Source organism: Suncus etruscus, chromosome 2 (genome assembly GCF_024139225.1).
Source record: "Suncus etruscus isolate mSunEtr1 chromosome 2, mSunEtr1.pri.cur, whole genome shotgun sequence".
In the NCBI taxonomy this organism is placed as follows: Eukaryota; Metazoa; Chordata; class Mammalia; order Eulipotyphla; family Soricidae; genus Suncus; species Suncus etruscus.
In genome coordinates this window covers 33,746,797-33,761,959 of record NC_064849.1, presented here as the reverse complement: position 1 = coordinate 33,761,959, position 15,163 = coordinate 33,746,797, and the positions used below count along the sequence as shown (strand labels likewise).

The window sequence follows — 15,163 nt, the reverse complement described above, 5'->3', positions numbered from 1 at the left end:
AAACAGGGCAGTACCATGAACCTGGATTGGAAGCCTTGACTTGGGTGGCTCTAGTAACTAGGGGATCTGGGACCAAGGACGGCCTTCCAGAGTCTATTGGCTCATGTTGACAACAGAAGTAATAACACCTGTTTGGTGACGGTCAGTGGCATAGCACAGAGATGGAGCCTGGCACAAAACTTGGTTCACAGCAGCTATGCAAGCAATCAATGGTTGGCCTGAGAATGATGCCCTCACAGATGCTCATCCATGGTTTTAGCATTTGCAGCCTCACGTTACCCCAGGTGAGAACATTGGGATGAGCACTGGACCCCTTCTGCTCCCCTCAGTTTTACACAGTTGGAAGGAAAGAGGCCCATGTTGGATTGGGCCCAGGTTGTTAAGGAAAATTCAGAGGAGCAGTAGGGATGAGGGTAGGTATCCTCACTCGAGGATGACACCATTGGGTGGTAGCAGAACAGGGCTGGGGTGACTCACCTGGCATGGAGTACTTGGAGAAGTCGGGCAGAGTGTGTGAGAAGGACACGGAGTTGACCCCACTGGGGCTGGACATGCCGCTGGTTCCCGGCGAGGACACCTTCCCGTTGACAGTGGCATAGTTGGGGAGGCTGCCTGCGCGGTCCCCCATGGACATCCTCCGCTTCTCTGGCAGAGCCGGCGTGGGGCTCCCTTGCCTGAAGGCAGCCGAGTCGGGGGACGGGGAGGTGGCAGGGCTGCTCAGGCCAGGGTAGAAGGCAGGGGACACTGGGAAGGACGGTGTGGAAGGAGCCTGGTAGCCCGAGGCACTGCTCTGGCGGGACAGTGTTGGTCTCAGGTCCTCAGGGGTGGAATGGCCCCCATAGGCCACATGCCGGTCCATGCCAGGGCTGCCTGACACCACCGACCCAGACCCGCCCAGGTGGCGGCCCAGGCTGGGGCTCCCAGGACTGACGGCAGCACTGCTCTGGAGCCCCGAGGCCAAAAGGCCTGGGTGGGTTGCAGTGGGGTGTCGACCCAGGCTGGGGCTCCCAGGAGTAGTGGCCACGCTACCATGGAGACCCAAGGCCTGGTGGGCCCCTGGGTGCCGGCCCAGGCTGGGGCTTCCGGGAGTGGTGGCTGCGCTGCTCTGGGCACTGGGGACTGCAGTGGCATGGTAGCTGCTTCCTGGGCCCGTGGCCTGGCGGTGGCTCATGCTTGGGCTCCCAGGGGCGGCCATGCTGGGGTTGACAGCCCTGCGGCCAAAGCCAGGACTTGGTGGGGTGTTGGTGCCCACTGTCCGGTGGCGGGCCTGAGGGCTCCCTGGCACCACATGCACGCCAGCCACGCTGAACGGAGGCCGGGGCTGGCTCTCTGGGGAGCTGAACTGCTGCAGAGTGTAGTCAGGGCTGCTGTAGCTGCTGGGCAGTGGAGACGAGCTCTGGTAGTTTCTCGGAGGTGAGGGGCCAGGTTGGCTCAGACTGCCCGAACGGAAGCCAGAGTCCAGCAAGGGCTGAGTGGGTGTCCGGGGGCCTTGCTCAACGTTGTCCCCTGATGGGAAACTCCTCACCGAGGTGCTGAGAGAGACAGAGAGAGAGAGAAGATGGGAAAGTGTGAATAAGGAAGAGGATGGAGATGGGGGGAAGGAGGGGACAATGAAGAGAAGGGAGCACTCAGCGTGTTCTGCTGCCACTACCAACACACACACCAAACACACAGCACCACACATACACCAATATACTAGCACACACATACTACCAACACACTACTACACACCAGTACATATCACCAACATATACCACTATACACACTACCATCGACACACCAGCAGAATACCACACATACCAACACATATTCGCACACACATTAATATGCACACTATCACAACATTACTAACACACACTACCACACATACAGGAGCTTCATGAGCCCATACCCAACTATGAGGGCTACCATCTATGACTTCATGGAGCCCCCAAAGAACAGAGTGAAGTCCAGAGAAGTCAAGCCAGAGGCCCAGAACCACACAGCTCACTCATCCAGCTCCAAAGCTCCTGTGTTCCCCCTGCACTGGCTGCTTCCCAAACCCACATATTAAGCCCCCTTATAAGCCAACATCACAGACCCCAACTCCTATTCCACCTGACTCAGTTTCCCTGGGTGTGCTGTGAGCACCATTCCTGCTGAAGGTGCTAATTCCAGGAGTCAGGTTTGCCTCCAGCAGAAGGGAGCTGCCAGAAAAGGCCATGGGTCTCCCATTACCAGGAACATTCAAGCAGGGACTACAGGGAGCATCTTCCTCAGGTAGGTGGTCAAACAGAGACTCAGAGTCACCCCTCAGCCTAAGATTCTGAGAAAACTCAGTTCAAAAAGAGACCAGTCTCCATCAAGGATTTACTCTAGCATTTGTGGGGCTCCCAAGGCCTCAGGACATAGTAACTGGAGAGTGAAGAAGCCCGGACTTCATTTGTTTTTAAATTATTTTTTGTTTATTTTATTTTGGGGCCACACCCGGCAGCACTCAGGGGTTACTCCTGGATCTGCACTCAGAAATCACTCCTGACAGGCTCAGGGTGCTATTGGGATGCAGGAGACCAAACTGGGGTCAGTCACACGGAAGGCAAATACCATACAGCTGTGCTATCACTCTGACCCTATAGACTTCATTTGTTCAAGGTTCCCTGAGAGGAAAACGGGAGTACTGGATTCTACTTTTGACCCCTTATAGACCCAAAGCCTGTCCATTGGTGATATGGCAGAAGATGTGTTAGGGGTTTGGGTAATAGCTGCTGTAGGGAGAAGACAGGTAGGGAGTTACCCAGAAGCACCAGAGGTCCACTCTGAGGAGGCTGTATGAGCCATAGGGTAGGCCTGTCGCTGCAGCCTAGGCGGCTTCCTAAAGCCAGTTAGGAAGCTCAGTCCAGTGAGGTGAGTGGGAGAGCCAAGGGCAGGGAAAGGTCAGTGGGCAGGACACGCCTCACATTCCAGAGGGGCCTGGAGTGGAGCTGAATTTCTGCTTCTGATATGGAATCACCCAGAATCCACCACTAGGGAGAAGGTAGCAGAACAGGCGGGGGCAGTGTAGAAACCAGGCCTAGAGGAAGAATGAGCTTCCTGAGTCCAGCAAAGAGCCAACACTTCAAGATGTAGGATTTGGGCAGTAAGCAGTCAAAGTGTCCTTAGGCCAGAAGCAGGGTGGGCAGATCAGACCATGCCCCTTCTCTTCCCACATCAGTGCCACTGCTCAGTGTCAGAGCTGGAGGCAGCCGCTGGCCTGATCACTCTGGGAACAGCTGAGAGCACATGAGATTCTAAAAGATTCAGAGGCCAATGGTCCCTGCCCCCACTGCCCTTTCTGCCCAGACCTATGAGGGGCACAGAGGAGGTGGCTTCCAGAAGTTTCTAGGCCTCAGTTTACTTTTCAAGCCCATTTTCTCCCCTGAACTTTGTCAGTAGCTTGTCTCTTATGTTATTTACTAATTTCTGCTCTGGAGGAGCCTGTTTTCTCTCCCAAATATATATTTCTCTCTTCTCTCCTTTCCCACTCCCTCTCTTTCTCTCTCTCTTATCTCTTTCTCCATCACCTCAGTTTTTTAAATAAGTTTCACTAAAAAGTTTAAGTTTCACTAAAAAGATGAGGAGCCAGAGAGATAGCATGGAGGTAAGGCATTTGCCTTGCATGCAGAAGGATGGTGGTTCAAACTCCGGCATCCCATATGGTCCCCTGAACCTGCCAGGAGCGATTTCTGAATGCAGAGGCAGGAGTAACTCCTGACTCAAAAACCAAAAAAAAAAAAAAAAAGTACCATGAAAGAGGAGGAGGTAGAAAAGGGAGGAAAAGAGGAAGGAGAGAGGAGGAAGAGGAAGAAGGAAAAAGAGGAAAAAAGAAGAGGAGGGAAGAGGAGGTGGAGAAAATCAACAGCAGAGGCAGGTGCTCTTTTTTTTGTTTTGTTTTTATTTTGGGCCACACCTGGTGACACTCAGGGGTTACTCCTGGCTATGTGCTCAGAAATCACTCCTGGTTTGGGGGACCATATGGGTCGATGGGGGATCGAACCACAGTCCATCCTGGGTCAGCCACATGCAAGGCAAACGCCCTATTGCTGCGCCATTGCTCTGGCCCCTGGGAGCTCTTTTCTGGCCTAAAACACTCAAGGTTTATGAGGGGTGTGAGCATAGGAGGGGCTTGTCTGTGGCAGGCCCAGGAGTGAGCTTCAGTGGGAGTAGGCCAGTAGGGTTTCTGGGATCTGGCACCCCATGCGGTGCCTTCACTGATCTCTAGGACCCCATCATAATGTCTCCATGTCCCCCTGCCCAGCTGCACCCAGAATACAGAGCCTCCCTGCTGAGTGCCTCCACAACCTCATTTCTGTCTTTCCTCTCTGCCTGACCCACTCACAACTCCACCTGCCCAGACCTCGGCCCCCAGCTGCCACCCTGCCTACAACCCAGCCCACACACTGTGTTCCTCTCTTCCTTCTCCACATCCTGCTCATCCCTGAGGCCTACATGCACTTGGAGAAATGCCATCACAGACCTAGTGAGCAAAAGACCCACATTTCTATCTTGTCCCTGCCCTGCCTCCATGTTCTCCTAGCTGGATTCTTAATTCCACTCTGGCATATCCCTGTGTGAGTTTGATGTGCTGTAGTGTTTCAGCATTTTCCATGTGGTCTCACACCACCCTCCGGGTGGCAGGGGACACTGGAATGATCCAGGATGGAAGGAAGGGGTGGCAGCAATCTCCTAGGGGGACCACTGAGGAATGTGTTCTGTTTGTTGGTGGAAAGGTGGTAGATTTCCAGGGTGAAGGCACTGGCTTGATTTTGGAAAAAGAGGTGCTAGCTGGCCTCTCCCCCAATCCCAGTCTCCTTAAACTCAGTTTGGGAGCCTCTGGTTTGGCTGGAGGGTAGAATAATATGAGGACTGAATGTTGTCAAGTGTACTGCATTGGCCCAGCGCCCACCACACTGAGGGCCAGTTTCATCCCAAACTAGAAAAGGGGTCAACAGATCCGAAGTGCAATGGATAAGCCTCCCCCTGGGAAAACCACCTTCGTGATCATGGTATATCCCCTGCCAGGTAAGTATTACACCTGATTCTTGATCACTGCTGACCCCACTTTCTCCCAGGCTTTTTGGGGGGAGGTGAATGGTGGAAAAGGCTCATTTCTACCAATCAGATCCCCTCAAACCCTACCATGTTCTTATACTCTGTCTTTACCTGTCAGCGCTGAGGATGGGACTGCTGGTGGAGAGGGGGCTAGGCGAGACAAAGGAGGCCCCCAGACTCCCATTCCTCAAAGGCGCCTCCTGGCTGGCAGAGCTGCTGAAACTTTTGGGCTCCGCGTCCTGTGCCCGTGGTGCCGCCACTGCTGTCCGCACCACCGACTCCACGTAGCTCCGTGGCTCTGCAAAGGACAAGGACACAAGAATGGACAAAGGTCTCCAGTGTGGGAGCAGAGGCAGTTTGTCAGCACTGTGGGATGAGAGTACAAGGAAAGAGCCTGGCCACCTTCAGGGGATACAGGGAATGGAACCCCAGCCTGCCCACAGCCATGCTCTCCCTGACTTTAGGAGAAGCTATGAGAACCTTCCGCCCTCATCCCACTTCATGTGACCTCCTTGAGCCAGGGCCGCTCCCAGAGCAGGAATCCCTCTCCCTTCCCCCTCAGTGCTCCAAAATGCCTTGTCCCTATCTCGGGACAGTGCCAGGGTTCCCAACTGGCCTCACCCCATGTCCAGAATGCAGGGTCAGGCCCAACCACCGCCACAGCTGATGAGTCATGGGGCCCTCCATACTCTGCCCACCTGGCCCATGCAGCCAACACTCAGCATGCCAGGAAAAGGGCAGAGCATAGCCCGAGGGGCACCAAGAACTCAGGCCTGGAGCATGAGGGCTGTTGGCCCCACTGGGACCAGCTGTCCTGACCCGTCACCCCAAGACCTCAGGAGCCCTGAGCAGCAGTGGGACAAGCAGGGGTCCTCTAGGGACACTATCAGGGCATCCTGACACCTCCAAGCAGGGCAGTGGCCCTAGGGACCCAAGAGACACGTGACCCAGAACTAGGACATTGGCAAAAGCCGGCCAGAGACACTGACATTCTAGGTGTCTGGAGTGCTCCAGGGGCTGGTCTCTGAATGTGTACAGCACAATTCTCCCTCCATCCTCTGGAAAGAGCAAAGTCTTCAGACATGCTCCAGGCCTTTGCAGACCCTCAAGGCACAGTAGCTTGAATGCACATAACCCCCCACTCTCCTTTAATAAGACCCAAGCACCTCTTCTCTCTCCCCAAAACAGTCCAGTGCTCACCTGTCCACTGTTCCCCCCGCTGCTTCTGACCAGAAAAGATGGTCCAGCGGGGCCATCCCTCACACAATAGAGGCCTGAGCGTATTCCAGGCCCACCCAAAGGTGCTGCATCCCTAAGATCTAAGAGGTTGGCATGAATTTTCCATATTCCCTAAAGCCCTGGCTGACCTCCCACAAAGTTCTAGCGAAGCCCATCTGACACAGACCTGATCCACTCTTGTGGGGTAAGCTTCTGGTCACTGTGCCACCCAAGTCTCATTGTCCCCTGACAGACTGGTCCCAGGGCAAGTCCAATCTGATCCTAACTCCCTTCAGAGAGGTGGGAAAAGGGAGGGAAGAGCCGAGGCCAATATGGTGCCAGCAGCTGAACTCCCCTGAGCTCCCACTCCTAGTCCTCCAGCTTCTGGAGTGGGCACAGGTATCCAAGCCCGGCCCCTGAGTGTCACCAGGTATTCATCACTCCCTCATTGTCTGGGACCATATTCCTCCTCAGACTTCCACACCTGCTGGCCCAATCCAATGGGACCTGCTGCTAGGACCCCCATCGCATGTGGGGTAAAAGACGCCCACTGCAGATAAGACCTACTTGGTCATGTAACTCCCAGCAGAGCCAGTTGAGATGGGGAATTACAATACCCTGACCTGCTATAGGACTTGGCTAAGTTCGAGGAGTGGGGCCTTGATGCTGAGCCTACGTGGCCAGCCTGCTCTGGACAAGATTGAGTCCCCTTGGGACAGAGAGATAGAATGAAGGTAAGGTGTTTGCCTTCCATGCAGAAGGACGGTGGTTCGAATCCCGGCATTCTATATGGACCCCCGAGCCTGCCAGGAGTGATTTCTGAGTGTAGAGCCAGGAATAATCCCTGTGCCGGATATGGCCCAAAACCAAAAAAAGAGATTGAGTCCCCTCCTCCCTGCTTCTGGCCTTTCTGCAAGTTCTGGGTTCCTGAGTGGCACAGCATTTTCAGCATTGCTGAAACAGGAAACATGAATAGCAGAAAGCTGAAAGGAGGACAGCAGTGCTAGGAGTCCACACTGACACCAACCCTCCCTACCACATCAGAATCTGTGCCTCAGAACACCAGAATTTAGCATCTGACCTGGACGGTCAGCACCACTTACCCAGGGAGAAGATGCTACTTTGGCAGGAAGCAGTGGGTTTGTGGATTTGGGAGGTGTCTGGGAGACAGGTTGCTCACTTTAAAGGCTCCACCCTCATCTGCTTGCTCTGCCCCCTCCACTTCTCTCCTCCTCCCCATCCTTTCCTTGGGCCACCCTATCATCCTGGCTGGGCCACCCCTTTGCTGCCTCCTCCTGGCCCTTGAGGACCAACCAAACCAAGGGGTGACTGTAATGAACCATTCCTTGCCCCCCATTAGCCCTTAGAAGGAGGGACTCCCTTGAGAAGTGACTAATTTACCCCAAGTTCATTTTAGAATTTTTGGAAAAACCTAAAAACTTGGTTCTACCCAGTTTTCAGACATGGATTTATGTATTTTTTTATTATTTTCGACTTGGGGCCACACCAGGTAGTATTCCTGACTCTGTACTTAGAAATTATTCATAGCAGGCTCAGGGGACCATATAGGGTCCTGGGGACTGAGCATGTTACCAGCTGTACTATCACTCTGATCCTGGCCTGAATTTCTGTTTTGAAAATACTTCCTTTTGCTACTTTAAGACAAAACAACTCTTACAAACACACCAAACTTCCACTAAAAGGTGGCATACAACACTCTGATAATAATCTCATTGTCACAGGCCCAAATGTACCAATTAAGAAAAACAGAGAGATAGGATAAGATTAGGGGAAAAAATAAGAAAAATAAATAAAAATAAAACCAAAAGAAAATAATTTCCTTCACTGTCTCCTCCTTGCTCTAGTGCTCTCCCCTGTGCCCATGGGACTCACCTCCTCTCTGCTAAACATAGTGCTCTTAAGCAGCCCCCAGACCTCACTGTCCTGGCCTCCATCTTCTCTGTGGCCCCTTTCCTCCCCATCTCAAAACAGCTGCGCCCCATGGGAGCCGCGCAGGGAGGGAGAAGTGGGGCCAGGAAGGGCCAGACATGTGGAACATTCCAGAAGCCCAAGCCTAACCAGAGTGGCTGCTGGAGCAGTGAAGAGCAGCTGAAGCATGAGAGGAGCAGAGCCCCACCAGCACAGGGACTGTCAGCGTCACCTACAGACTCAAGTACAGTCTCTTCCCCCAGTAAAAAAAAAGGGGGGGGCTGTGTATATGTGTGATGCCAAGTCAACTGAGGTCATATGGATGGAGGAGGAGGAGGTGACGGTAGAGGGAGGACAGAAACCCTGAGTCCCATCTCAAAAATGGAAATGTCAAGCCAGAGATATTATACAGGAGGTATAACTCTTGTCTCACATGTGGATGACCCCAGTTCAATTCCCGCCACCACACAGGGCCCCCTGAGCACTGGCAGGGGGGGTCACTTTGGAACTCAGAGCCCAGAATAGCCCCTGAGCACCACCAGGAATGTCCCCAAATCCCTGTCAGCAAAATATAAATTTCTGCCATTGAACAAGATTTTGTTTTAAGAGAAAAGGGGGGATATTGGAACACAAAGCTTTGCACAGAGCTCCCAGGCTAGCCCCCACCATTCCTGCGTTTGTAGATAGGACCACCAGCACCTCTGCATTAGGCCCCCCTCAGTCTGGATCCTTGTTATACCCTTAGTGGCCAGCAGGGGGAAAGCATCAGTAGATGCTTAAAAAATTAGTAGTTGCTTAATAAATCAATAAATAACAAATAAGCCTGCTCTAGAGTCCCAGGGGCCACAGCACAGAGGACTCCTGAGACCCTACCATGGATTTAGTCCCATCTTCCTTTCCACCCCACCTATGTGCCCGTCACCTGGACCACTACAACCCACCATTCTTGGGGCCCTCTCTGGGTGCTGGCACCCTCTAAACGCTGCTCTGAGTCCTTTTGCTCTCTGTACTCCATGGAGCTGAGTACTCGGCTTTCCAGGCCCAGAGGGTGCTCTGGACCAGAGGCTGGAAAGGTCCGGCCTCCCATGATGCAGGACACAGCTGGGCACCCAGGTGTCTCTGGGACCATGTGGGTTTGGACAAGTCACGACACTCCCTAAATGTCACCTCAGCATCCCTCATTGGGGGGCTGGCCCTCTTTCTCCCTCCTGGATTACTGAGGGTTCCCAGACAAGGTGAGGAGGCCCTACCTCTGGTATGCCTTGACTCTCTTCAATCCTGTACTCTCAGCACCATTACCCACGGTTCTAAAATAGTCAGCTAGCAATACAGCATCTCAGGGCCATTGCACATGCCCTAGTCTGCCCTATATCACTTATCTCTCAATAGCAATTCCACCAACATGTTACTGTTACATCCAAGGTCAGGATATTGGCCCCAAGTGCTCCTGAAACTGTATCCTTTCCCTTCCCAGCACTGTTGTCACTGTCTAGCTCCAAGGGATCATTTAATGCATGTGCCCCAGATTAGAAACTGTGTCTCCCACTGCCTGGCACGGTGTCTGGCACTGAGCAGACAAAGTATTTACTGAACAAATGACTCCACGCAGGAAGGAATGTAGCACCAACTCAAGCAGGTGCTCAGACAAACAGATGCCCCTACCGGTCACCTTCCATCTATGAATCAGAAAGGCATGATGGAGGCTGAGAGTAGGTGGCATCTGGCTAAAGGGAAGCTGGGGCCCACAGGGGTTAATGCCTGGGGGTTATTGCTTGGGGCAATAACAGCAATTCTGTGCTTGATCAGGGTTGGAGTTTAGGGCCTGGAATCCAGATGGAAGGTACTAGAGTGACCAATGAAATAGCAGGTTAACCACTCCCATTTCTGGGGATGCCCACCTCACCCCACAATATGGGCTACAGCCAGACCCATCCCTGTAAATTGGGGACTGTGACACAAATCCCCTAAGGAACTGCCCCATTCCAAATTTGAGAAGTGACCCTGAGGACAGAAGAGGGACTATTTTTTTTTGTTTTTGTGTTTTTTACACACACACACACACACACACACACACACACACACACACACACACACACACACACACACACACACACACACACCAGCTAACCTGAGACTGTCCCTGACTGCATTAAGTTCACAGTCTGGGGACAGGCTTTCCTAGGGTCAGGGCTGAGGGAGCAGGAGGCAGAGGCAGAATGATCCCCATGTGAGGTCTGTTTCCAGGGCTTTCCTTGTTTTTAACCCCAGGGAAGTCAGGGATTACCACTCAAACTCTGGCTGGCTTAAAAAGGGTGCTGGCTGATTCACACACACACACACACAAAAAAAAAAAAAAAAAAAAAAAAACAAGGCCAGGCTCAAAAGTGTGAAGTGGGCCCCAAAGTACTCCTCCTTCAACCTCAAGGTCCCTGGTAGGAATTTGAAGCAGCTCATTCCTCAGAGCTGGGTATCCACCTTGCCCAACAGAGAATCACTGGCATCCCTGGAACTCTGAGCCTGCTGCCCCTCAGCACCTCTTCACAGAGATCAGGGTTTCAACTTGTCCTACATGTGACCCCTTCTCACCCCAGAAATGCCACATGAGGCAAAGCACTGCCAGAAAAACCTTGGCTTCCTAATGGGGTTGATTTGAGATTCATTTTTGGTCATTGTGCATCGGAGCAGCTCTCCAAAATCTGCTTGTCCCCTCCCACATACAAGGCAGTGGCCCCTATACTCTGCTGCCATCCCTGTGCCCATGCACAGGGCATCCCTCAGGCCTTGCCCATGATTGCAGGCTGTAGCAGAACTAAGGGCACCACAGCTGCCATCTTCCTGGCATAAAAATGGCTCAGCTCCTCCATCAAGTTCCAAAAGAAAATAAAGGCCTCTGATACTTCCCAGGTGGTCCAGTCTTGGCAGATACTTCTGTGGCATTCTCAGAAATGTGGAGGGCAGGGGGAGACAAACAGATTTCCCTTTCCTATGAACCACAGTAGTCCAGACCCACACCCCAACACCCTCTGACAAAAATGGACCAATTCCACAACTTAACCTTATCTAACTTCCAAGCCACCAAATTTGTTTTAGATCTATAAAACCTAGACTGTGAGGCTGCATGTGGCTACAGGGCACCTCGATATTATATAGTACTGTCAGTCCAGGAATATCACAGAAAAGCTGATGGGAAAGTTACATACTAAACTACCAAGCTTGCTGAGCCTAACCAATAGCACAGAAAGCTCGACTAGCACCAATCACCCCCCAGTAAATCCTTAGACATTGACTTTATACACCATGGTATATATGTATATATACCAAACTGACCCTTGTTGAACTAAGTTTTGATCACTCTACTGCCTTTGTGTTGTAACAAATAATATAAAATAATGTTTGTGCCTGCAAGGGTAGTGGGTGGGAAATTTGGAACACTGGTGGAGGAAAGGTCACATTGGTGGTAGAAATGATATCTGAACATTTGATGCCTGAAATGATTATTACAAATAATTCAGAAAATCATGGTGCTTTAATAAAAATTAGAAAAAAAAACTAAGGGTCTACCTCATGCTCTCAATCAGCCAGGGAGCATACACCTTTGCCCTCTGCAAGGTAGCAGAACACTACTAGGGAGGGAGTAGGGGGAACCTCCTACTCCACAGACCAAACCCACACTTCGGAGGTTGGAGTTTCTCCTGGGGGTGCAGGTGGCACCCAGGGTGACAGGTGAACACTGCAGACGTGTGCCCGGTAACCATAGTCATGGTCCCTTGAATGCCACACAGCCCCATCCCCTATCTACAAAGTGCCCCCAGGCCTAAAGCATAGCTACAGCCACTCAGAAGTAAGCCCCATTCCACTTACCTTCTACAAGCTCCGTCGCCACCTTGCCCTCATCCTCCTCTGAGGGAAGATGGGAGAGAGGTGGGGAGGAGAGCAGGAGAGAGAGGCAGGTGAGAAGAGCAAAAAAGGAGAGAAAGAGACAGAGAGAAAAGAATGGTTAATGGTGGCCTCAGAGATTCGGTGAGAAGCTGAGGAAGCCAAGCCAGTGATGATTGTTTACAGGCAGAGGGGTCCTACCCTGACAGAACCCCAGACTCCAGGGCCGCTCTGGGAGGTAGACAGGCACATGATGAGCAGAGCTCAAGGTGGGGAGGCATCTCCCCCAGGAGAGAGGCTCAGCCCTGTGCCCTGGCCTGGCCTGAACTTCTCAAGCAGGAATGTGCCACTAGCCAGGTCAGAGGTGGGCACTGGCTTTCCGCCCCTGTGACTCAGTGGTCCTGTCATGCAGACATCTCCTGTGGGGCAGCTGTGCCCATTGTGTGTCCATGTGGGTCACACATCATCATGCATGTGCCCACTTACCTGGCCGCGTCAGTCTCCTGGGCACTGAGGGAGAGAAGCACAGCTGACCCCGAAAGCCCAGTACCAAAGATCTGAAGTCAAGGTGCCCTGACGACACTAAGAACCCACACCCCTACCTCCTGCCCCTGGAAAGGGAGAAGCTGGGAATTTCTTTGGTGTGGTTTGTGTGTGCGTGTTTGATGGTCATTAGCATGTGGGTCTATGTGGTATGATTTTGTATATGCACATATCTGTGTGGAAGCATGTCTGCATGACCATATGTGGGTCTAAGTGGTGTGTTTTTGCATGTGCATATCAGTGTGAAAATGTGTCTGCATGCATGTGCTTGTGAGTCTACATGATGAGAGTCTGTATTGCATATTACATATGTCAACATATGTGTATTTAGGGCTACATAATATGATCTGTATGCACATGTCTGTGTGGGAGAATGTTTCCATGAGCATATATGGGTCTGTGTGGGAGAATGTTTCCATGAGCATATATGGGTCTATGTGTTGTCTATATGGGCATGTTGGTATGTGGATAGATTAGATAGATAGATAGATAGATAGATAGATAGATAGATAGATAGATAGATAGATAGATAGATAGATAGATAGATAGATAGATGGATGGATGGATAGATAGATAGATAGATGATAGATGGATGGATAGATGATAGATAGGTAGGTAGATAAACAGACAGACAGAAGATAGATAGATAGATAGATAGATAGATAGATAGATAGATAGATAGATAGATAGATAGATAGATAGATAGATAGATAGATAGATCTACATGGGTATGGTTGTGTGTGCACACAAATGCCTGTTCAAAGGACTGGGCAGCCAGACTTCCAAAGAAAATAGATCGAATCCAAGGAAACAAACCAGGTCCCTCACACCCCCAAATTTGAATGTCACTGATCCCACATATCAAGAGACAGACAGGGAGTCCAAGAGTCTAGGCCCCCAACCCCTGAACAGAGAAACCCCATGCTAGCCTGACCCCATAATATTCACCTCATTTCCAGGAATGTTCCCCAAACCCACCATCTCTGGGCACTATTCTGGTGCAATCCCATAGCCCTGCCCAGGATAATGGGGACCCTCTAGTCTTCCTCCCCTCCCTCTGCCCCACAATTCCCTCCCAGCCAGTATTACTTACCACCTGTAGGGTGTAGCAGGATGTCTGCAGGGTTGTGGGGTTTCAGGCCCAGAGCAGACAGAGGAGTCTTGGCCAGACCAGGAGGGGACCGCACTATACAGAAAGAAGGGGGGCCAGAATGAGTGTCAGGCAAGGAAAGGCAGGGGAAGTCAGGTACCCTGATGACTGCAGAAATTAGTGCAGGGAATCGTGCCCCAAGGGGTGTAGCTTTGGGTCTAGTCCCTTCTCTTGCAGGCCCTCCACAGAGTCAAGAAAAATACTTCCTGCCCCACAACCCTTTCATCCAGAGAGGACAGTTTCTAACTGGGCTTGGTCCTCTTTACAGGCTCTCTGTCAGTGTGGACCCAGCAGGCACACAGGGCCTAAGCCCTCAGACTTGCTGCATTATTTGCACTCACCCCCCCCACATCCCAACCAAGGCCTCCTGGGCACACGTACACACACACACACACACACACACACACACACACACCTCTAGCATGGGGAGAGAGAATAAAGTACATGAAGACTCATGAAAGGGACCACACAATGCCTTTTTTTTGGGGGGGGGGTTTACACCCAGCAGAGCTCAGGGGTTACTCCTGGCTCTACACTCAGAAATTGCTCCTGGCAGGCTTGGGAAACCATATGGAATACCGGGATTCGAACCACAGTCCTTCTGCATGCAAGGCAAATGCCTTACCTCCATGCTATCTCTCCAGCCCCCATACAATGGCTTTGACCACCGAGAAGCCCTTGGCCAAAGGGGCTTGACCCAGATGAAGCAGGTCCCTGGCCAAGCACAGAAAGTTAGAGGCACTTCAGCCCACCCTGGCACTGCCCTACAAGTCTATGAGCCTCGGCTGGCCAGAGGTTTTATGTAGCCCCAAGGTCAGAAAGGGCCTCTGCTTTGCTCCTGGCAGCCAAGGACATGGTCAGATCCCAGCTGACAGGCAGGTGGGTGGCTGTGCCCAGTCACGGGATTTCTCAGGGGGAGGCCGCTACAGATCCTGGCATCCTCTGAAGAAAACTGGTATGTAGCCATGCCTCCTATCACGTCTCCCAGCCCAGAGAGCCCACGAGCAGAGCCAAGACCTGTCATCAGTTTTCCAGTTTTTGGAGGAATCTCCATATCGCTTTCCATAAAGGTTGAACTAGACGGCATTCCCACCAGCAGTGGATAAGAGTTCCTTTCTCCCCACATCCCCGCCAACACTGTTTATTCTCATTCTTTGTGATGTGTGCCATTCTCTGTGGTGTGAGGTGGTATCTCATCGTTGTTTTGATTTGCATCTCCCTGATGATTAGTGATGTGGAGCACTTTTTCATGTGTCTTTTGGCCATCTCCATCGTATGGCTCCCATACGATCCAGCTATACCACTCCTAGGAATATACCCTAGGAACACAAAAATACAATACAAAAACCCCTTCCTTACACCTATATTCATTGCAGCTAT

General features: G+C 51.8%; 1 protein-coding gene and 1 pseudogene across 2 annotated transcripts in view; both read right to left on the bottom strand.

Annotated features, from left to right (window-relative positions):
- Positions 1-15,163, bottom strand: part of TNS1 (tensin 1) — a 200,195-nt gene that overhangs the window by 14,478 nt on the left and 170,554 nt on the right. For both annotated transcript variants that reach the window (XM_049768018.1, XM_049768016.1), the window contains exons 20-22: positions 13,727-13,819; positions 5,179-5,365; positions 478-1,532 (exon numbers count right to left, since the gene is read on the bottom strand). In XM_049768018.1, coding sequence (XP_049623975.1) covers positions 478-1,532; positions 5,179-5,365; positions 13,727-13,819 — 1,335 coding nt within the window. The remainder of the gene's footprint in view (positions 1-477; positions 1,533-5,178; positions 5,366-13,726; positions 13,820-15,163) is intronic.
- LOC126002888 (uncharacterized) lies at positions 4,928-5,045 on the bottom strand (annotated as a pseudogene).